General features: G+C 44.2%; 1 protein-coding gene across 1 annotated transcript; it reads right to left on the bottom strand.

Moving 5' to 3' along the window:
* Positions 1–407: 407 nt before the first annotated feature.
* LOC309558734 (nostrin-like) lies at positions 408–23,858 on the bottom strand (the record flags this gene model as incomplete). The annotated part of the gene is made up of 5 exons (XM_082261783.1): positions 408–980; positions 2,020–2,103; positions 10,460–10,675; positions 18,899–19,024; positions 23,754–23,858. The coding sequence occupies 3 exons, from the start codon at positions 23,856–23,858 to the stop codon at positions 10,553–10,555; spliced, it is 354 nt and encodes a 117-aa protein (XP_082117909.1). The 3' UTR covers positions 408–980; positions 2,020–2,103; positions 10,460–10,552.
* Between the last annotated feature and the right edge of the window lie 691 nt (positions 23,859–24,549).

Raw genomic sequence — 24,549 nt, forward strand, 5'->3', positions numbered from 1 at the left:
GCTGTAATTTATATTTAATAGTTCAAAGATTACATTAAATGAGCTGTCATTTGTAACTAAAAGGTATCATGTTTGGGGTGGCACAGTGGTGTAGTGGTTAGCACTTTCACCTAGCAGCAAGAGGGTTGCTAGATCGAATCCCAACCACAACACTACCTGTGCCTGCGTGGGTTTCCTCCGGGTATTCCAGTTTCCTCCAACACTCCAAAGACATGCTGGTAGGTTAATTGGATCCTGTATAAAATTGGCCCTACTATGTATGTATGAATGTGAGTTAGGGAACCCTAGACTGTATGCTCCTTGAGGGCAGGGACTGATGTGAATGTGTAATGTATATGTAAAGCGCTGCGTAAATTGACAGCACTATATAAGTACCTGAAATAAATAAATAAAATAAATAAATGTTTGCATGTATTCTCATGTGCTTGTATGGATTTCCTCAGAGTACAAAGTCCAAGACACAATACTGTAACAGTTTTCTGTAATAGAAACTGTTCTGATGCGACTGGGAGCCTGAAGTGCGGCTGTCATTATACATTACGACAGCCACTCAGTGGAGGTTTAGAAATAACTATAAAAATAATTAAACACTTGCTTCATTAAATAGAAGATATAAAAACTATAAGGCTTTAAAATTTTAATAATTCCATGTAACTGGATTTGGGCTTTGAATAAGATGGTGACACCATTCTTCCACATAATACAAAGCAATCTGTTTCACACCTTTACTGCATGTGGTGCTTGGATCACAGGGAATAGGAGTTCTGGAGACTTTAAATTAAGTTAGTGTGAATATACTTTTTCATTTCTCTTTAAAAGAAAAATAAAAACATTCTAAAAATAGAATTTACACTAAGCATCTGAAAACTGATTGTTAGGGTCTTCTTCAACGTATGTAGATGGAAAATAACCCTTCTTTCCATTCAGGGTTCCAAACCACCATCCATCATCGCTCTTCTTGTGAATAATAATCAAGTCACCTGTAGACACAAATTATATCTGTTATTTGTCGTTAGAATGTACAACAGGGATTCTCTACACATAGGTCCAGCAGTTATAAATCACAAATCTCCAACTTGAAATGCGAATCCCCATTTTTAAGCCAAATTGCTGGTTTGGGCTTCCTCTAATGCTGGGACAAATCAGTAGTGCACATTGTAGGTGCACAATAAGCATTTAGTCAAAGCCTCACATTTACCAGATCTCCCAGAATTTTACTCCTCCAAGCCCCTTTGGCATAGGCCATGTGGCCAGTACTAGCGGGTATGACAGGATTGATGTCAATGCCGCTAGGATTGTTCTCAATGCGGCAATATAACCCCAGGATTGGTGTGAGTTCAGCAAATATCCCCAGGGTTGGTGTCTGCGCAGAAAAAAAAGATGGGATTGGTATCAGTGCTAAAATGCATCCTAGATATTACTGAACCTCCAAGATTGATGTTCAGTGCACCAAAAATACCCAAGGATTGGTGTTCACTGCATAAAATACCTCCATGATTGTCAATGCATTACAAAAACAGCATTGTTGTTCAGTGGTTTTACTTACTTCAATAACTGCTCCTGTGATGTTCCCCCTCTCCCGTGATATTGTCTCAGCCACCCTGTAGGTACTTGTAAGTGTAGGGCAAGAGATAACCCCAACAGAGGGAACACAATTGCTGTGACCACAGGGGCACTTTGCTGTGGAAGCTCTAGGGGTAGGGGGTCCTTCGATGGCAAGGAAAAACTGCAGGATCCTGAAGGGTCCTGTGCATTCTGTATATTACAATTATATTAAGCTACTGAAGCTAATTGAATAAAGCTGAACAAAGAGCAATGATGATGTGCAAAGTCCAGTAAGCCCAAGCAGCCTACAGTAAACAATATATAATGAATTGCAACTGGCTGTTATTTGTTGCTGGATTTTTCATACTGCTCGTTCCCTGACTGAAGGCTGATTACATATGTTGCCAATAACAAAGGTTTTCAACTTTGGCACCCATCCAAAAGATAGACTGTAACAAACTGAATGTTTCATACCTTTCTGTAAGCCCAGCTCATCATTCCTCTGAGGTTCATATGGGTATAAAACCCGGCATGAAATATTACCACTAGTCTCCATGTCTGCAAATAGAGGTAATGGGGGTTACACATCATTTGCATACTGATATGTTTTAAACTATAATAATGTCATAAGGTAGTGATTGTTCAATTTCTCATTTTCAAAGAGCTTCTCCACATAAAATGTTTATGTAACAATAGCAAAGAGATAGATGTGGTGGAATGGGAGATTCACATCATGGATGTGCAGCCAACAAGTCTACAGCAACTACGGGATGCTATCATATCATATCAATATGGACCAAAATCTCTGAGGAATGTTTCCAACACCTTGTTAACTCTATGCCACGAAAAATAAAGGCAGTTCTGAAGGCAAATGAGGGTCCAACCCGGTACTAGCAAGGCGTACCTAATAAAGTGGCCAATGAGTGTGTGTGTATATATATATATATATATATATACACACACACACATATATATATATATATATATATATATATATATATATATATATATATATATATATATATATATATATATATATATATATATATATACAGTGCATCTGGAAAGTGTTCACAGTGCTTCACTATTTTCACATTTTGTCATGTTACAGCGTTATTCCCAAATGGATTGAATTTATATTTTCCTCAAAATTCTACAAACAATACCCCGTAATGACAACGTGAAAGACGTTTGTATGAAATCTTTGCAGATTTATGAAAAAAAAAAAATCACATGTACATAAGTATTTACAGCCTTTGCTCAATACTTTGTTGAAGCACCTTTGGCACAAATTACAGCCTCAAGTCTTTTTGAGTATGATGCTACAAGCTTGGCACACAACTGATTTTGGGCAGTTTCTCCCATTCTTCTTTGCAGGACCTCTCAAGCTCCATCAGGTTGGATAAGTAGCATCGGTGCACAGCCATTTTCAGATCTCTCCAGAGATGTTTAAATGGGGTCAAGTCTGGGCTCTAGCTGGGCCACATAAGTATATTCACAGAATTGTCTCGTAGCCACTCCTTTGTTATCTTGGCTTTGTGCTTAGGTTTATTGTCCTGTTGAAAGATGAACCTTTGCCCCAGTCTGAGGTCCAGAACGCTCTGGAGAAGGTTTTCATCAAGGATGTCTCTGTACATTGCTGCATTCATCTTTTCCTTGAAACCGACTAGTCTCCCAGTTCCTGCTGCTGAAAAACATCCCCACAGCATGATGCCACCACCATGCTTTACTGTAGGGATGATATTGGCCAGGTGATGAGCGGTGCCTGGTTTCCTCCAGACATGACACTTTCCATTCAAGCCAAAGAGTTTAATCTTTGTTTCATCAGACCAGAGAATTTCTTTTTTCATGGTCTGAGAATACTTCAGGTGCCTTTTGGCAAACTTCAGGCGGGCTGTCATGTGCCTTTTACTGAAGAGTGGCTTCCGCCTTGCCAATGTACCATACAGGCTTGATTGGTGGAGTGCAGCAGAGATGGTTTTTCTTCTGGAAGATTCTCCTCTCTCCACAGAGAAACGATGGAACTTTGGTTCTTGATCACCTCCCTAAGGCCCTTCTGTCCCAATTGCCCAGTTTGGCCGGGTAGTGTACTCTAGGAAGAGTCCTGGTTCCAAACTTCTTCCATTTATGGATGGTGGAGGCCACTGTGCTCATTGGGGTCTTCAATGCTGCAGACATTTTTCTGTACCGTTCCCGAGATCTGTGCCTCAATACAGTCCTGTCCTCGGAGGTCTACAGACAATTCCTTGGTATTCATGGCTTGGTTTGTCCTCTGACATGCACTGTTAACTGTGGGACCCTATATAGACAGGCGAGTGCCTTTCCAAATTATGTTCAGTGAACTGAATATACCACTCCAATCAAGTTGTAGAAACATCTCAAGGATTATCAGTGGAAACAGGATGTACCTGAGCTTAATTTTGAGTGTCATGGCAAAGGCTGTGAATACTTGTGTACATGTCATTTTTTCATTTTTTATTTTTAATAAATTTGCAAAGGCTTCAAACAACTTCTTTGATGTTGTCATTATGGGGTATTGATTGTAGAATTTTGAAGAAAATAATGAATTTAAACCAGTTGGGAATAAGGCTGTAACATAACAAAATGTGAAGAAAGTGAAGCGCTGTGAATACTTTCCAGGTGCAATGTGTGTATATATATATTTTTTTAACATTCAAAAAGTGAAACTCATATTTTATATAGATGCTTTACACACAGAGTCATATGTTTCAAGCATTTCTTTCTTTTAATTTTGATCATCAGCAGTGAAGTGGTTAGCACTTTTGCCTAGCATCAAAAGAGTCCCTTGTTCAAATCCCAACAACGACACTACCTGCCTGGAGTTTGCTTGTTCTCCCTGTGAGTGTCTTGATTTCCTCTGGTTACTCCGGTTTCCCCCCACACTCCAAAGACATACTGGTAAGTTAAGAGGATCCGGTCTAAAATTGGCTCTACTATGTATGTATGAATGTAAGTTATGGACCTTAGACTGTAAGCTCCTTGAGGGCAGGGACTGATATGAATGTACAATATATACAGTATCTCACAAAACAGAGTACACCTCTCACATTTTTGTAAATATTTTATTATATCTTTTCATATGACAACACTGAAGAAATTACACTTTGCTACAATGTAAAGTAGTGAGTGTACAGCTTGTATAACAGTGTAAATCTGCTGTCTCCTCAAAAAAACACAACACACAGCCATTCGTGTCTAAACCACTGGCAACAATAGTGGGTACACCCCTAAGTGGAAATATCCAAATTGGAACGAAAGTGTCAATATTTTGTGTGGCCACCATTGTTTTCCAGCACTACCTTAACCCTTTTGGGCATGGAGTTCACCAGAGCTTCACAAGTTGCCACTCGATTCCTCTTCCACTCCTCCATGACAGCATCTCAGAGCTGTTGGATATTGGAGACCTTTCATTACTTCACCTTCTATTTGAGGATGCTCCACAGATGGTCAATAGGGTTTAGGTCTGGAAACATGCTTGGCCAGTCCATCACCTTTACCCTCAGCTTCTTTAGCAAGGCAGTGGTCGTCTTCTAGGTGTGTTTGGGTTCGTTATCATGTTGGAATATTGCCCTGCGGCCAAGTCTCCGAAGGGAGGGGATCATGCTCTGCTTCAGTATGTCACAGTACATTTTGGCATTCATGGTTCCCTCAATGAACTGTAGCTCCCCATTGCTGGCAGCACTCATGCAGCCCCAGACCATGACACTCCCACCACCATACTTGACTGTAGGCAAGACACACTTGTCTTTGTACTCCTCACCTGGTTGTCACCACCAGGGCCGGCCTTTGGGGTGTGTGAGCTGTGCGGCCGCACCGGGCGCCATAGGCAATAGGGGCGCCGTGCTGCCATCACAGCTCGCAAATGATGAGGCCGCACAGCGGGAGGTAAGCGGCGACCGCGGCCTGGAGAGGGTTAACACAGGCTGTGCGGCTGTACCTGTGTCTCCGAGTTCCGAGTCCGGACTGTCTGCAGGGCTGAGCTGTGTATCTCACACACAGCTCAGCTTCAGGGACGCGAGAGGAGAGAGATCGTCCTCCTCCCCCCCTCCCGGGTCTGCCCCGCCCACACATCCCCGGAGAATTTTAACACCGAAGAAAAGCTGCAGACAGTGTGAGCCTTCATCCCGGGGTAAGTAAGCTTACCCTCTCTCCTGCCCCAGTATGTAACAAATGTAAGGGGGGCTCTGAAGTAAGGGGGGTCTGTGGGGGGCTCTGATGTAAGGGGGTCTGATGTAAGGGGGGTCTGGGGGGGGCTCTGATGTAAGGGGAGTCTGTGAGAGGGGGGTCTCTTATGTAAGGGGGGTCTGTGGGGGGCTCTGATGTAAGGGGGGTCTGTGGGGGGCTATGATGTAAGGGGGGTCTCTGATGACAGGGGGGCTTTGATGTAAGGGGGGTCTGGGGGGGCTCTGATGTAAGGGGGGTCTGTGGGGGTCTCTGGTGTAAGGGGGATCTGGGGGGGTTTCTGATGTAAGGGGGGTCTGGGGGGCTCCGAAGTAAGGGGAGTCTGTGAGGGGGGTCTCTTATGTAAGGGGGATCTGTGGGGGGCTCTGATGTAAGGGGGGTCTGTGGGGGTCTCTGGTGTAAGGGGGGTCTGGGGGGGTTTCTGATGTAAGGGGGGTCTGGGGGGCTCCGAAGTAAGGGGAGTCTGTGAGGGGGGTCTCTTATGTAAGGGGGATCTGTGGGGGGCTCTGATGTAAGGGGGTCTGTGGGGGGCTCTGATGTAAGGGGGGTCTGGGTGGGTCTCTGATGTCAGGGGGGTCTTGGGGACTCTGATGTAAGGGGGGGTCTGGGGGGGCTCTAATGTAAGGGGAGTCTTTGAGGGGGGTCTCTGATGTAAGGGGGGTCTGTGGGGGGCTCTGATGTAAGGGGGGTCTGAGGGGGCTCTGATGTAAGGGGGGTCTGTGGGGGTCTCTGATGTATGGGGGGTCTGGGGGGTTTCTGATATAAGGGGGGTCTGGGGGAGGTCTCTGATGTAAGATAGGTCTGTGGGGTGGGGGGTCTCTGATGTAAGGGGGGTCTGTGGGGGGTCTCTGATGTAAGGGAGGGCTCTGACCTAAGGGGAGTCTGTGGGGAGGTCTATGATGTAAAGGGGGCTCTGTGGGGGGTCTCTGATGTAAGGAGGGGCTCAGAGGGTCTCTGATGTAAGGGGGACTCTGTGGGGGGTCTCTGATGTAAGGGGGCTCTGTGAGGGTCTCTGATGTAAGGGGGCTCTGTGAGGGTCTCTAATGTAAGGGGCTCTGTGGGGGGTTTCAGATGCAAGGGGGGTCTGTGGGGGGTCTCTGATGTAAAGAGGGCTCTGTGGGGGTCTCTGATGTAAGTGGGGCTCTGTGGGGGTCACTGATGTAAGGGGGGCTCTGAGGGTCTCTGATGTAAGGGGGACTCTGTGGGGGTCTCTGATGTAAGGGGAGCTCTGTGGGGGGGTCTCTGGTGTAAGGGGGGGTCTGTGGGGTGTATCTGATGTAAGTGGGGCTCTGTGGGAGTCTCTGATGTAAGGGGGGCTCTGAGGGTAAGGGGGACTCTGTGCGGGTCTCTGATGTAAGGGGGGCTCTGAGGGTCTCTGATGTAAGGGGGACTCTGATGTAAGGGGAGCTCTGTGGGGGGTATCTGATGTAAAAGGGGCTCTGTGGGGGGTCTCTGATGTAAGTGGGGCTCTGTGGGGGTCTCTGATGTAAGTGGGGCTCTGAGGGTCTCTGTTGTAAGGGGAGGCTCAGTGGGGGGGGGGCTCTGTGGAGGGTCTCTAATGTTAGGGGGGCTAAGTTATTAGTGAACATAAAAAAGTTCCAAAAAAGTCCAATGAAGTGCCAAAAAAGGTGCAAGAAAATGTGCAAAAAAGTGCAAATAAATATTTATGGTGACAAATCTTCAACGGAAGGTGTGCGCTAAAAAAGCACCCAATGTGCTGCTTCCACCAATCACCCCAAACTGACTCACCAGACTTAAATAAAAGCCGATGTATTTTATGGAATCACGCTATGTTGATTCATTTTTTGCACATTGTAGAGGTTATGAATATTTAATTGTTATTTATCTAGTAGTGGTATATGATATGTATACTGTAGTAGCCATGCAGATTTAATTATTATTTTGCACTGTGCACTTTTTACAACAGAAACAGATTTGGGTGAAATATTTATATATCCTTTTAGGGTAAATACTATTTTTGCGCTGATTTCTTCCCTGTTTTTATCTTGCTGCTGCACCCACTTGCAGTCAATTAGCAGCAATTATACTCTTAAATTGCTTTTCAATAGATGCAGCCATGTTTAGGGGGGCGAGAGGCGAGGATGGGAGGGGGCGCCACAGGATTAGCTCGCACAGGGCGCCTGAACACCTAAGGCCGGCCCTGGTCACCACACACGCTTGATACCATCTAAACAAAATAAGTTTATCTTGGTCTCATCAGACCACATGACAGGGTTCCAGTAATCCATGTTCTTAGTCTGCTTGTCTTCAGCAAACTGTTTTTTGGGCTTTCTTGTGCATCATCTTTAGAAGAGGCTTCCTTCTAGGACAACAGCCATGCAAACCAATTTGATGCAGTGTGCGGCGTATGGTCAGAGCACTGACAGGCTCACCCCCCCCCCCCATCCCTTCACCCTCTGCAGCAATGCTGGCAGCACTCATACATCGATTTCCCAAAAACAACCTCTGGATATGATGCTGAGCACCTGCACTCAACTTCTTTGGTCAACCATGGCGAGGCCTGTTCTGAGTGAAACCTGTCCTGTTAAACCGCTGTATGGTCTTGGCCACCGTGCTACAGCTCAGTCTCAGTTTGTTTATGTAGAGCAACAATTCTTTTTTTCAGATCCTCAGAGAGTTCTTTGCCATGTGGTGTCATGTTGAACTTCCAGTGACCAGTATGAAAGAGTCCGAGTGATAACACCAAATTACCTACTCCCATTCAGCCCTTGAGACCTTGTAACACTAACGAGTAACATAACATGGGGGGGGGGGGGGGGGTGTTGTCACATGAAATTTAATAACATTTTTACAAAAATTTGAGGGGTGTACTCACTTTTGTGAGATACTGCACATACATAAAGAGCTGCGTAAATTGAGAGCGCTATACAAGTACCTGAAATAAATACCTACATTAAGGCTTACAGCTAGTAAAAACCCCTAATTCAGTATCTCAGAAAATTAGAATATTAAATAAGATCAGTAAAAAAAAAAAAGAATTTTAATACAGAAATGTTGGCTCGTTGAAAAGTATGTAGAGGGTTGTGCTGACTTTGGACTTGATAAAACACAGTAGACCAACACCAGCAGATGACATGGCTCCCCAAATCATCACTGACTGTGGAAACTTCACACTGGACCTCAGCAACTTGGATTCTGTGCCTCTCCACTCTTCTTCCAGACTCTGGGACCATGATTTCCAAATGAAATGCAACATTTTCCACAGTCCAGTTTATTTGTCTCATGTAATATTATAATTTTCTGAGATTCCTAATTTTGGGTTTTCACTAGCTGTAAACCCATAATAATCAAAATTAAAATAATAAAATGCTTGAAATATATCACTCTGTGTGGAATGCATCTTTTTGGAGTGAATTATATACACACACATAAACACACACACATATTTATATATTAAAGCTGAAAGTCTGCAGTTAAAGCACATCTTGTTTGTTTCATTTCAAATCCATTGTGGTGGTGTATAGAGCCAAAAAGATTTGAATTGTGTCGATTTCCCAATATTTATGGACCGGACTGTATATTCAAAGAATTAAAAAACTTCAGGAGCGCAATAAAAATACGGATATAGTCTGTGTGTACAGTATATGTTTCTCATCATCTCAAATTAAATTCTACTTTGTGAAGTGTCAAAAATGTAACTTTTGAATTTTTAACACGCCACAAAGTAGAATTTAAGGCCCCTTTCTCACATGCGGACCGTTCAGATCTTCCTGTCAGTTTTTCCTGCGGATCCCGACGGATGCCCCATGCATCTCTATGAGGCAGTGGATGTCAGCGGAGACATGTTCGCTGAAATCCAATCTGATCCTCAAATTCGGACGGATCGAAACCCTATCTTCCATCCGTCTGGCGGATTGGATCGGATGAGAACGGACAGGCGGTCTGTTCTTATCCGATTCCCCCATAGAGGACAGCGGGGATCTGACACCTCCGTCTCCGCACACAGATCCCCTCCCCTCGGATCCTGCGGTGGTAGTCAGGTAGATAATATGTAGGAAGGAGCAGAGTGATTTTGGCAATATTGACATAAAACTCTGTTTCCAGCTTCCTAGCCCCCTCCCAACCCCCAGGTCCCCTCCAAGTGACTTTCTCTGAAGCTTTCTCCTCTAAGTTGAGGTTGATTTCATGGCACTGGGCAGCACTGGGTGACAGAGCAGTGAGTTTGCAGGTAACAGCCCTGGGAAAAGTTTTTTTGTTTTAAATGTTGATTTAAAAAAATTAAAGCTGAAATTGGGCTTTACGTTCACCTTCCTCCACTGCAACTTTTTACGTCAAAATTGGGAAATTTCACTAAAATATCCTGACTTTCACTGACATTTCAGGCAATGGAAAACTCTCAATTTTACTCATCCATGAACGTGAGTTAAATCTATTGGTCCCTCTCTATGGAGTACTTTCTTCTTTTATATTCACTTGTGAGACCAAAAAGGGGGCTGGCTAATGGATCCACCATTGGAATATATGGTGTATGCACTCCGGGATAAAGCAAAAAAATAAGCTTACAGAATCCTTGCTGTCTCAGCTAAACTACTGTGTGGTATGGGGAGATTTTCTTGCTGGGATATGGACAGCAGTAAATAGCGATCGAAAGGTTAAACCCTAGAAGACTTTTGCCAAAATTTAAAAAAATATCTATCTAACAGTATATACTATATTGATTTTAGCTTTGATGTATCATTTTATCAGTCACCTCCATATTCCCTCATTGAGCCACGCATATTTTTTGAAGATCTTTTGGTTAAGCCTCTTGGTGGTTTGCTGGGAAAATCCATTTCGTCAGGTTCTATGACATAATCATTAGTTGAGGAGTCACTGTATCCAGTACTCCTGCTCGATATTCTCCTGGTGGAAGCAGCTTGCTGGCATTTATAGATCGAGATACCTGCACAGAACACAGCTGACAACCCTGTGAGAAATAAACATAGAAACATTCTAAAATACATTCATCAACAAGGGTAGGATAATGAAAACAGAACTCAAGCCACCGCATTAGCTACATCATATACTGAATAGCAGAGCACCTATATACAAAGAAGACTATTGTAAATTACACCTTCTATATAATCTAAAAGACAATGCGTTGTTCTGTTCTTTTGCTACAAGAGAGTCTGAATTACCTTAGAAATAATATATTCATTTTACAACCACTCAATACAGAACACAATAAGGAAGGGGTCAGTACAGAAGGAAAGGAAAAAAGGAAATCTATAATGGGGGGGGGGGGGGTGGGAGCTGTACTGGGGGGAAGGGGGGAGGGGGAGATCTGTACTTAAGGGGCCTGTATTAAGGGAGAGATCTGAACTACTGAGGAAAATCTGTTCCAGGAAGGAGAATCTGTACTGGGGGGGGGGGGTATCTATAAAGGGATGGGGGGATCTTTACTAGGGCAGAGCTATATGAGCAGGATCTGTACCAGGGGAAGATCTATATGGAGGGGATCTGTACTGGGATGGGATCTGTACTAGGGGAGATCTATACTGGGGGGGGGGGGGATCTGTACTGAGGGGAACTGCACTGGGGGGGGGGAGATACGCACTGGGTGGAATTTGTTCTGGGGGGGGAGATCTATACAGGAGGAGATCTGGACTGGGCTGGAAGCTGAATGGGGGGTGGGGGAATCTGCACCTGGGGGAGGGGGGGTTCTGTACTGGGGAGAGCTGTATGGGCAGGATCTGTACTGTGGGGAAGATCTGTCTTGAGGGGATTTGTACTGAGGGGAGCTTCACTGGGGGTGGGGGGGGGGGGTGGAGGAGATCAGTAGTGGGTGGTATCTGTACTGGGGGAGATCTATATATAAAGGGAGTATCTATACAGGAGGAGATCTGTATTGTCTGGAAGCTGAATGTGGATGGGGGGGCCGAATCTGGGGGGGTGGGGGGTCTGTACTAGGGGCGAGCTATATGGGCAGGATCTGTACCGGGGGAAGATTTATCTGGAGGGGATCTGAACTGGAGGGGAGATCTGTTCTTGGATGGGAGCTGTACCGGTGGGGGAGGCAAAGGGGAATCTATATTGGGGGAACCTGTTCTGGGGGAGGGATTCTTTACTAATGGGTGGGAATGGAATTTTGGTTTGGGTACAGAGATACATTTTTATTGTACTTTGTCTTCTAACCCCTGTTAGGCTCTTAGTTGTGGCATAGTAATCAAAGAAAATTTTTGGATACAGGGACTGTCCATATCTTACCATGTACACATTTCACTCAAGTTTTAAGCCCCTCCCACAATTATTTTCCACTAAAAGCCTGCACCCCCCTTGGGCTGCACCACCCTAGTGAAAAAATATACACATTGCCCTGAATATAGACCCTTGTAAGCTTATTCACTAAAGCAATGGAAAAAACATTGTGCAAAGTTTACCAAAGCAAGCAATTAGAAGATTTTTTTTGTTCACTCTTCTGACTAGCACAACTGAAACCTAATCACTTTTTAGATATAGTACTATGTATTTTGCCACTGTTGCTTTTGCTCCCCTATAACCTAAAACCATAAGTAATGCTTTACATGTGTAACCTTTAGTACAGTCAGTCATTCTCAGGGCTGCTGTTAGAAATCATGGGGCCCCATACAGCCTTTCTAACAAGTCCCCGCCAACACACCACCCAGCCCCCCGGGGTGCAGCGGAATAGCCTACCACCCAAAAATGAAAAAAAAAAGTCGTCCTTTTCTCCCAACACCTGTTGACCTGATAGGGTCCAGGGAAAACTGAATTTTTGTAAAATCTTACCTGTAAAATTCCTTTCTCTGAGTCCTCCGACAGTCGCCGCCTCTTCATATTCGTCACTAATGGGGTTATTGACCTTTGCTCCGTAGGAGTAGCTAGGCAACAGAATATATTAATATCAAAGCTTTTAGCATATCCCACCCCCAGGGGGTGGTCCCCTCAGTCCATACCTCCCTGCTTCCTGCATTTCCAACTCAGTTTCAGTAGCATAGCAGTAGAGTACATAAACAAACCCCAAAAGAGGGGCGGGGCGGCGACTGTCGGAGGTAAGATTTTACAAAAATTCAGTTTTCTCTTACATCCTCCGACAGTCGCCGCCTCTTCATATTCGTCACTAATGGGGACGTCCCATAGCAGTGTAGACATGAGGGGTGGGAAAAAAGCAGCCGCGCCTAAAGCAACGCAGTACCCACATAAGAGAAAGGAACCTTACGAAAGTAAGAGAACCAACTGGGCAACATGAAAAAACGTGCTCAACAGGAGCAACAACCCAGGAAAGAACAAGTAACCTAGGGGTAAAAACACCCCAACAGCCAAGGGCCCAAACAAGGGACCCTAAGGCACCGCCGCACTAACAACTTTACGGCCAAAGGAAGCATCTGCCGATGCCTGAACATCCACTTTGTAAAATTTTGAGAAGGTGTGAACGGACGACCAAGTCGCCGCCTTACACACCTGGGCCACAGAAGCCTGATGACAATAGGCCCAAGACGTACTCAGAGACCTGGTAGAGTGCGCCTTCACAGGAAAAGGAGGAACCTTCTCCTTCAAAGCATAGGCTTGCACAATCGTCTGTCTGATCCATTTGGCGATGGTCGCAGCCGACGCCGCCATGCCCTTCCGAGGTCCCTCAGGAAGGACAAAGAGAGAATCCGACTTGCGAAAGGATTTAGTCGAGGACAGGTAAACCCTGATCGCCCTAACAACATCCAAGGAATGCAAAGCCACCTCCTTCGGATGCTTAGGCTTCGCACAAAGCGAAGGCAGAACAATATCCTCATTGAGGTGAAATTCCGAGATCCTCTTCGGAAGAAAAGACGGGTTAGGTCGCAAGACCACCTTATCCAAGTGAATCACCAAATACGGAGATTTGCAGGACAAGGCCGCCAGCTCCGACACCCTGCGAGCCGAAGTGATCGCCACCAAAAAGGCAACCTTCTTGGACAACAGAGACAACGAGATCTCCCTGATATTTTCAAAGGGAGCATGCTGTAACACGGACAGAACAAGGTTCAAATCCCATGGAGGCAAAGGCTCCCTCCTAGGAGGGACCAAATGTCGCACCCCTTGAACAAAGGTGCTAACCAAAGAGTTAGACGCCACAGGGCGTTGAAAGAGAACGGCCAGCGCAGAAATCTGACCCTTAATCGTGGCCAACGCCAAACGCTGGTCCACGCCCGTTTGAAGGAAAGCCAACACCCTCGACACTGAGTACAAGCGAGGGGAATACCCCCTGGACTAACAGCAGGCAAAGTAAGCCTTCCAAGTACGGTAGTAAATCTTCCCCGAAGAGGCCTTCCTAGCCTTGATCAAAGTGGGAATGACCTCAGGAGAAAGACCCCTATCCTTCAGGACCTGGCTTTCAACAGCCAGGCCGTTAAAGCCAGCGACTGTAAAGCAGGATGGAATATCGGTCCTTGAGACAGGAGATCTTTTCGAAGTGGCAGACGCCACGGAGCGGCGACCGCCAGATTCACGAGGTCTGCGTACCAGGACCGGCGAGGCCAGTCCGGTGCCACCAGAATCACCGTGTGCGGTTCCGAGGCCAACCTGCGAAGGTGCCTGGACAGCAGCTGAATCGGTGGAAAGGCATACATCAGACGATACTGAAGCCAGGGCGCCACTAACGCGTCTGAGGCGTCTGCCCGAGGATCGCGCGTTCTTGCCACGAACCTTTCCACCTTGTTGTTTAGACGAGACGCGAACAGATCCACATCTGGGGACCCCCACATCTGGAAGACATCCGGGTGGAGGGACCATTCTCCCTGGTCCAGGGCCTGGCGGCTCAGATAATCCGCCTGCCAGTTCTCCACCCCCGGAATGTGAACTGCCGATATCGCCGGGACGTGCGTCTCGGCCCACGACAGAATGTCGGCTACTTCCCGAGCCGCCCGGGCACTCCTGGTGCCCCCATGGTGGTTGATGTAGGCCACCGCTGTAGCATTGTCTGTCTGCACCCGCACTGGATGGCCCTGAAGCCTGTCCGTCCAACGCAGAAGACAGAGATTTATCGCTCGCAATTCCAGAATGTTGATCGGAAGGGAAGATTCCTCCTCCGACCAAGTTCTCTGGGCGGACAGAACGCCCAGAACACCACCCTAGCCCGACAGGCTGGCATCCGTGGTGATCACCGTCCATGACAAGGGACGAAAAGACTTGCCCCCCGACACTGCCGGGGACTGAAGCCACCACAAAAGACCCCTTCAGGTGAGATGGCTCAACGACAGCGGCAGATCCAGAGATTGCGGACGCCCGTCCCACTTGGCCAGGACCTCCGGCTGAAGCTCCCGTGTGTGAAACTGGGCGAAGGGAATCGCCTCGAAGGCCGAAACCATCAATCCCAGACACCTCATACACGTCCGGAGGGACGAGCACTGATTGTCCCTGAGGGACCTGACTTCGCACTGAAGTGTGTGAAGCTTGTCTTCCGGCAGTAAGACCTTCGCTTGGACAGAGTCCAGGATCATCCCCAGGTAAGGAAGACGAACCGACGGACACAACGTTGACTTTGGAACATTTATCGTCCAGCCGAATTCCTGCAGAGTCTGCATCGTGATGGACAGGTCGTTCACCAGGCCCTGACTGGTTGCGGACCGAATCAGGATATCGTCCAGATACCCCAGGACAGAAATGCCCTGGGCTCTCAATAAAGCCAGGACCGGCGCAAGCACCTTGGTGAAAACCCGCGGAGCCGAAGCGAGGCCAAAGGGCAACGCCACAAATTGATAATGATCCTCCGCAATGGTGAATCGAAGGTACCTCTGGTGACCCTCGAAAATGGGGATGTGAAGGTATGCATCCTTCAAATCGATGGAGGCCATGAATTCCCCCGGAACCAGGGCAGCCACCACCGATCGCAGGGATTCCATGCGAAACTTACGAACCCGCACAAAGCGGTTCAGAGCTTTCAAGTCCAGAATTGGACGTACCTTGCCCTCCTTTCTGGGCACAGTGAACAGATTGGAATAGAACCCCCGAAATCTGTCCCGATGAGGCACCGGAACCACCACTCCCTGGGCCCGCAGGTCCCGCACCGCCAGGTGCAGATCCTGCAAGCGCTCCGGAGTCAGCTGAAGGTTTGAGGGGAAAAATCTGCCCGCCGGCCGAGAGAGAAACTCGATCTTGTATCCAGATCGAACGATTTCCTGAACCCACCTGTCCCGAACGCGGTCCAGCCAGGGTTGAAGAAAACCGAGCAAACGGGTGAGGGCGCCCCTTCAGGCCGCATTGTTATGGGCAGCGGATCCGGACTGGCCGGACTTCTGCTTACCCGCCCACGGCTTCTTCTGGGAGCCTTGGCCTTTGAAGGGCTTGCCCTTATAGTGCGACCGAAAGGCACGAAAGGACCCCTGAGAGGGCCTAAACGAAGCATTCTTCTTACCACGAACAAACTTATTCTTGTGAGGTTGGGGCAAGAGAGTGCTCTTACCCCCAGAAATACCCTTTATCAGAGTATCCAAAGATTCGCCAAAAAGGCGAGTTCCCGCGTAAGGCAAATTAGCTAAAGTCTTGCGGGAAGATTGGTCAACAGACCAACATTTCAGCCAAATCAGACGACGGTTCAAGACCGCCACACTAGAAAGACGCGCAGCCAAAGGGACCATATCTAAGTCCGCATCACACAAATACATAACACCCTGATGAATCTGATCCACCATAGCCAAAGTTGTCGGCGGGGCAGAGTCAGCCACCAGGGTGCGCCTGAGCACCTGCGTCCAATCCGCAATAGCCTGGGCTGCCATAATGGAAGCAAAAATAGGCTTCAGCATAGAGCCAGCAACCGTATAAGCATGACGGGCTAGAGATTCCAACCTCCTGTCCGTCGGGTCCCGGAACACCGGGGTATCCTCAGCAGGGATCGCAGTTGATTTATTCAAAATTGCCACCGCGTGATCCACCTTAGGCGGCACACACCAACGCTCATCAGTAGCTGGTGTAAAGGGATAACGCAGCTTGAACCTACTCGGCACAGCAAAAGGCTTCTTTAAATTGCGCCATTGCTCATCAACCGCGCGCTGAAATTCCGTAGAGCAAGGAAAAACCTGCGATGTTTTGCGCTTCCTTTGCGTCCCATAAGAGGACATCAAAGCAGGAGGACATGGTTCATCCTGCAAATGCAACGTTTGCTTGATAGAAGCAACCAACTCATCCATGAGTGCAAGCTCTTCAGACGAGCCAGGGGGAGAAATATCAACCCCTTCCTTTTAGGGTCTTGTGGCATTCTGCAAATACAGTGATGACCGAATTGAGCAATTAGAGGTACTTGCTATACAATTCTTGCCTAATTAAGATGTATGCAAAGCAAAATGTGGTTGTGGCACTACAATACACCTCCCCCTATTCTTTAAACAGCACCATAAACTCCATTAAAAAAGTTTTTGAAAGCAGTGCAATAAAAGTGCTAAGTGCAGGGAAATGCTATGTGCAAAAAAAAAAAATAATAATAATAATAATCATACAAATTTAACAATAAAGCCTGATAAAGTTCATCATAGAGGCATCATAAAGTATTTCTTGTGCTTCCTATTTCATAAAAGTTCAAAAAGTGCTGAAAGAAAAAGGCTACTTTTAATTCCAGTGCCGGTTTCAAGCTTCCCTTTACACACCAGATTCACCGGCCATCCATGGCCCCTTATTTTCGTAAGTGGGTCTAATGTTGCTTAAAGCCTCTCCTCTAGGCTCCTCTCTCTCCCCGCTTGGAGTGTATCCAAATGTCGCGATCTCTCCTCCAGAGACCAATACAGGAGTACATGAAGCAAACCGAGAATGCTTCCAATATTGTATTACCTATTTATTTCAGTTTATTTTATTATGTTTCCTTTAAAACAATGGTCCATACATTTCTTTTTCCAATACCAGCCAGGATACTTAGTCCAACAGTTTTAATCAAATAAAAATGCTCAGGAAGCCCTAAATTCACCCAACTGGGTGACTCCAATCCGTCACCTCTCTTCAGGTGTGGCCGCTAGAAGTAGCTATCCATGGGATCGCTAATTTGGATGAACTTTAGGGCTTCCTGAGCATTTTCACTGGATAAAACTGTTGGCCTACGTATCATTGCTGGTATTGGAAAATTAATCTTGTAGACAATTGTTTTAAAAGAAACACAATAAAACAGAAGTAAATCAGTAATACAGTATTGGAAGCATTTTTGGTTTGTTCCATGTACTCCTGTATTGGTCCCTGGAGGAGAGATAGTGGCATTTGGATACACTACAAGCACAGAGAGAGAGGAGACTGGAGGAAAGGCAACACACTATTAGTCCCACTTACAAAAATAAGGGGTCATAGATGGCCGATGAGTGTGGTGTTTAGAGGGGAGCAAGAAACCAGGACTGGAGTGAAAATTGAACTTTCATGAAAAAAGAAGAACAAGAGACACTTTATGATACCTTTATGATGCACTTACCGTAATTTTACTTTATTGCTATCAATTTGTATTTTTTTTTTTTTTTTTTTTTTTGCATATAGCATTTCTTTGCACTTAGTCCGATTGCAAAAAGTTTATTAATGGTGTTTATGATGCTGTTTAAGGAATAGGGGGAGATGTATTGTAGAGCTGCACCCAAATTTACTTTCCTATACATTATGTAATAAAAAAAAAACTTGTTGATATATTTGGGCACTGGCAGCTGCTGGAGTTTTTTTACATAATACCATAGTGCAGATTTTCTTTCATCATTTAGATGTATGCAGTTATAACAGATGCATTTCACAAGTACCACCTATCTTACAGAAGAGATTTACAAAAATTGTGCTGGCAGGCATGGACTATAGAGGGCCCTCTTCAGAGAAAGGATTGGTCCTTTGCTGACACCCTTTATTCTCTCTCATTGTGCAAAACAGTTAACCCCCCAAAAAAACAAAAAAAATATTTGGATACTTATAATATGTTGCCCGTCATGTCTCATTGTCCTGGACCATTACACATTACTTATATTAGCCCCTCTTTCTTGCTCTCTCTTTTATGGAAAGCTGTAAAATGGAATGGTGCTACTCTATCCTGACCATCTGCTACTTTGCCTGAAAAAGCACATGCTACATTGGCAACATGTCAGTTCCTGTGAATTTATTTGTTTAAATATATTAAAAAGGGGTTAATACTGTCCACCAACCTTGCAGTGTATTTTCAGTCCTATGATCCTTTACATTTTCATACATGCATTCTATTATCATTTTAATTTACCTTTTCTTTCCACTTGACCATGCGTTCACTGCATGGGTGTGTTGGAAGAGACTGCTGCTCCAACTCCGCTAGTGCCAAGGACAGTTTGAAGTAATTGGCTTCAAGAAGTTTAGCTCTTAGACCGGTCTATAATAAATGTAACATGCACATTTTAGAACATGACCCAGCAGTCTGGAAGATTCAGAGTCTACAAACCAAGATCTTAAATGGGTTGGTTCTATTGTTTTTGGGGTCTTTTAACTGTTAGAATATATATTTGTTCCAAAGGATTCTGTTGAGAAACAAACTTCAGTTCAGGGACTGATAGTTGGGGGTCCCTGAAAAAAAGACTCTGATACTTGAGACTTGGACAGAGTTGAGCATTGTTTTAGTACTGAATAGAGTGGGGAATGGTTATAACCTCTATCAGTGCCAACCGTGTCTCCATTGTGGTCATTTTCATATTTTCTTTACCTGGTTTACCTGGTTAACACACAGGAAATTAGAATAACCCCCAAAAAAGTCAAAAATCTGACAATGACATTAAAGTGTTACTTAACCCAGGAGCCTGCATTCACTATATCTGGTCTCCCACAGTACACAGAACATGGAAATGCAATTATTTTAGTAAATATAAACTGCTAAATACCTTTTCTTATCAGCAGTATATAGCAGTCTTGTGACTTCTATAAGAGACACAATGCAGAGGATTAACCCTTTAGGTTCCACAGTGAATATAACAAGCATGCTTTACTACATATACACATTGATTTTACTGTTGTGGGTTTAGTAACACTTTAAATCTTTCCTGCTCCCTTAATCCATTTATACAATGGATATAAAAAGTCTACACACCCCTGTTAAAATGTCAGCTTTCTGTGACGTTAAAAAAAGAGACAAATATAAACCATTTCAGAACTTTTTCAACCTTAAATGTGACCTATAAACTGTACAACTCAATTAAAAAACAAACTGAAATCTTTTTTTTTTTTTGGAGGGGGGGAGTGAAAATAAAAAACTAAAATAATGTGGTTGTATAAGTGTGCACGCCCTCTTATAACTGGGGATGTAGCTGTGTTCAGATTTAAGCAATCACATTCACACATGTTAAATAGGAGTCAATACACATCTGCCATCATTTAAAGTGCCTCAGATTAACCCCAAATAAATTTCAGCTGTTCTAGTAGGTCTTTCCTGACATTTTCTTAGTCAAATCCTACAGCAAAAGCCATAAGAGAGATCTCATTGTTAAAATGAATCAGTCAGAAGAAGGGTACAAAAGATTTTCCAAGGCATTCGATATACAGTGCATCCGGAAAGTTTTTTATTTTTAATAAATTTGCAAAGATTTCAAACAAACTTCTTTAACATTGTCATTATGAAGTATTGTTTGTAAAATATTGGGGAAAATAATGAATTTAATTTATTTTGGAATAAGGCTGTAACATAACGAAATGTGGAAAAAGCGAAGCGATGTGAATACTTTCCGGATGCACCGTACCATGGAAGAGAGTGAAGACAGTCATCATCAAGTGGAGAAAATATGGCACAACAGTGACATTACCAAGAGCTGGACGTCCCTCCAAAATAGATGAAAAGACAAGAAGAAATCTGTTAAGGGAGGCTGCCAAGAGGCCTACAGCAACAGTAAAGGAGCTGCAGGAATATCTGGAAAGTACTGGCTGTGTGGTACATGTGACAACAATCTCCCGTATTCTTCCTATGTCTGAGCTATGGGGTAGAGTGGGAAAATGTGTTATGGTCTGATGAAACCAAGATTAAACTTTTTTGGCCATAATTCCAAAAGATACGTTTGTCACAAAAACAACACTGCACATCACCAAAAGAACACCATACCCACAGTGAAGCATGGTGGTGGCAGCATCATGCTTTGGTGCTGTTTTTCTTCAGCTGGAAAAGGGGCCTTAGTCAAGGAAGAGGGAATGATGAACAGTTCCAAATACCAGTCAATATTGGCACAATATTCTTCTGCTAGAAAGCTGAACATGAAGAGGAACTTCACCTTTCAGCATGACAATGACCCAAAGCATACATTTAATTCAGAAAATAGAAAAATATGTCAGCGCCAAAACAAATATAAAGTCAGCGGTGCACAATGCAACAGTGCAAACAGTGCAAATATACCAACACTAACAGTGATAAATCAATAGAGGTTGCAGCGCTATCTAAATGAATTAAGTGTAACACAACAAATCATGATAAAGTGCAAAGAATCAAATGAACATGCTACAGTCCAAGAGAAAAAGTCCAAATAAAACAGAGAAATTATTGTAGTTCCCAGTGCTCAATTGTATCTTAAGTGTCACCAAGATGATATGCTCCACCAAATTGAACATAGACTCGCATGAGCCAAACACTAGTAATCAACCAGTGATGAACAGAGTACTGGTATAAAATCCATAAACAAGATCCATAAAGTGCAACACAACTAATGCAAGCAATGGTAAAGCACTTACTTTGAATGCCGTCAAACTAAAATTAGGATGGCGGCTGGACCTTGGACGTGTATCTCTGCTCAAGAGCACTTTATGGACCTTGTTTATGGATTTTGTACCAGTACTCTGTTTATCACTTGTTGATTACTGGTGTTTGGCTCATGCGAGTCTATATTTCTATTTGATTTGTACTACTTGTTTTAATAAATACTACACTATAAAATTCAATTTCTCTTATGTCTGGTTATCCATCTTACAAGACTGGTTTGAATACCCGTTGATGACACCGCTCTGAATGTGCTGGAGCACATAAGTCTCTGTCGTTGACATCATTTCCAGAGAGACATCATATTCATACCATATTGTTTGTTTGTTGTCCTATAATTTAGACAGCATATGGTGCCGGTGAGTTTGCATTCTTTCTATTTGGTGGAGGATATCATCTCGGTGACACTTGAGATATAGTTGGGCACTGGGAACTACAATCATTTCTCTGTTTTATTTGGACTTTTTCCCTTGGGCGCTAGCATGTTCATTTGATTCATTGCACTTAATCATGATTTGTTGTGGTATACTTACACTGTGATTGGAACATCACTCATTTAGACAGCGCTGCAACCTTTATTGATTTATAAATTCAAATCAACAAAGGAATGGCTTCATGGGAAGATTACATTTTTGGAATGGTCCAGCCAGAGCCCAGACCTGAATCCAATTGAAAATCTGTGGGGTGATCTGAAGAGGGCTCTGCACAGGATATGCCCTAGCAATCTGACAGATTTGGAGTGTTTTTGTAAAGAAGAGTGGGAAAATATTGCAAAGTCTAGATGTGCCATGCTGATAGACTCATACCCAAAAAGACTGAGTGATAGTCTTTTTATTTATTTTTTTCAAAAAAAAGGTTTGAGTGCTGTAATAGAATCAAAAGGTGCTTCAACAAAGTATTAGTTTAAGGGTGTGCACACTTATTTAACCATATTATTTTAGCTTTTTATTTTTACTTGAACCGAGTTGTACAGTTTATAGGTCACATTAAAGGTGGAAAAAGTTCTGAAATTATTTATCTTTGTCTCATTTTTTTACATCACAGAAACCTGACATTTTAACAGGGGTGTGTAGTCTTTTTATAATAACTGTATGTCCATTAAATACTATTCTATTTATTCTAATTGGTAGTTTCTGCAAGGGACAAGCACTGTGAGCCAATCAGGCTTCATTGCATTGCACAGTGCTGTGTAAATAATCTGAGCTTGTTGATTGGATGAGAGATGACTTCATTAGTAAGCTGCTGTTCCTTCACTATCCAATCAACGTCTTGACCAAGATATCATTTTATGACCACAGTGAAAATGAAGCAAATTGTCAGGACTTGTAAAGTGTCTGGCAAACATTTAAACAATTTGTCTGCATTACAATTTTTGGCATGTTTAGCAGTTGACAATTATGTTTTTTGTTATCGCTTATTTAACCCTTTGCCTACACTTACACAATGGCGCCCATGGTAACATGCTTTAATGTGAGGTACCACAAGATGATGTGTATTGCAATTCATTTTTATTGTCCCTTAAAATGCATACAGAGACAAAACAAATGTCCCTGTCCCTCAGCACACTGCAGTGCATGCAATAAAGACTTTTCTTGTAGCAACCGGAAAAAATAAGGCAGACACATTTTTAGCCTCTGGATGCATATTGAGAGCTCATTAGAGATGAATGGGCAATGCACGTCAATGCGCACATGAAAATGCACACTTCGGAGGAGTGGGGGGCTCCTTTCACACGGGGCTTTCCAATCAGGTCCACCTGTCAGTTTTTTAGGCGGACCTGATCGGATTCTCCATGCAGCCCTATGGAGCAGCGGATGTCAGCGGTGACATGTCCACTGACACCCGCTGCTTTCCGATCCAATCCTGTCCGTGAAATTCGGATGGATGGAAATCCTGTTTTCCATCCGTCTGGAGGATCGGATCAGAAAGGGTCAGATGAAAACGGACTGGCGGTCTGTTCTCATCTGATCTCCCATAGAGGATAGCAGGGCTCTGACAGGTCTTTCTCTGCACACAGAGCGGAGACGGACCTGTCATCCGCCTGCTCATTGGGAATCGGCGGATCGATCTCTGCTAAGCAAAATGGAGTCCGCGGGGCAGAAAGCCTGTGTGAAAGGACCCTTACAGTAAAACAGATGAAATGTCTCAGTATCTAGTGTATCTATAAGTAATCAAAGCAAAGTGATGATTTTTGTAAATACTGCAAATTTTCAGCAAGAAGAAACAGTAAAATGTATGTTATATCATTTTTGTAGGTTGGTAAAGAAGCACTGCAGGGAAATGTGTGTACATAGCATAGCATAGGACTTAAATCTCTGCTAAACAATCTGACATTTCCTTTTATATGTCTGCATACATATTGAATAATACAAACCTCTTCTAGAAGAATGGCGGTTTCTTCTTCATTCTTTATATCAGAAAATGCTGGGTTTTCTTTATAGGCTCTCATCATTTTCTCCAGCCCTGGAACAACATACATTTCTATGAGGTTCTTTTTTATATTTCACATAGTAAAAAAAAAAAAAAAAGTAATCAATATTGGTGTCTTTATACCAGACATTCTAATGGCTACACTGCTTTGTTGTATAACAATTTGAATAAAAGGCAGTGGAACTACCAGTGTGCAGGGATGGAGTTCTGCATAGCCAATATAGGCTGTGGCCTATAGCGTATTGCACATTGTGTTCTGTATTGTCAGTAACACATTCCTGTGTACAATAAACTGTTCCAGGCTTCCACATTGTCTGCCAGTGCAATTAGGGTGCAATTCAGCTGGTTTCCCACTGCTGTCCCTACACGGCTTTGTGTACTTCAAGTTTTTGTAAAAGTTTCTTCTGTTTTTTTTTTTTTTTTTATTAAAATACCAAACATGTTATACTAACCTGCTCTGTGCAATGGTTTTGCACAGAGCAGCCCCAATCCTCCCTCTTCTTGGGTCCCCCACTGGCACTCCTGGCTCCCCCCACCTCCCAACTGAGTGCCTCCATAGCAAGCTGCCTGCTATGGTCACACTCATGTACAAAGAGCAATTGATTTCTGCACTTAAGGGGTGGCCTTGCGGCTAGTATCCTAAAAATAATGCGATTTGGGTCCGATTGAAGTTATTCCGGCTGTGCTGCCACTCTCAATGGGTCGTGGTAACCCAAACAGGTTCTGCAAAATGAATGGAC

The sequence above is a fragment of the Pelophylax lessonae genome (genome assembly GCF_965119305.1).
Source record: "Pelophylax lessonae genome assembly, chromosome: 6".
Classification (NCBI taxonomy): Eukaryota; Metazoa; Chordata; class Amphibia; order Anura; family Ranidae; genus Pelophylax; species Pelophylax lessonae.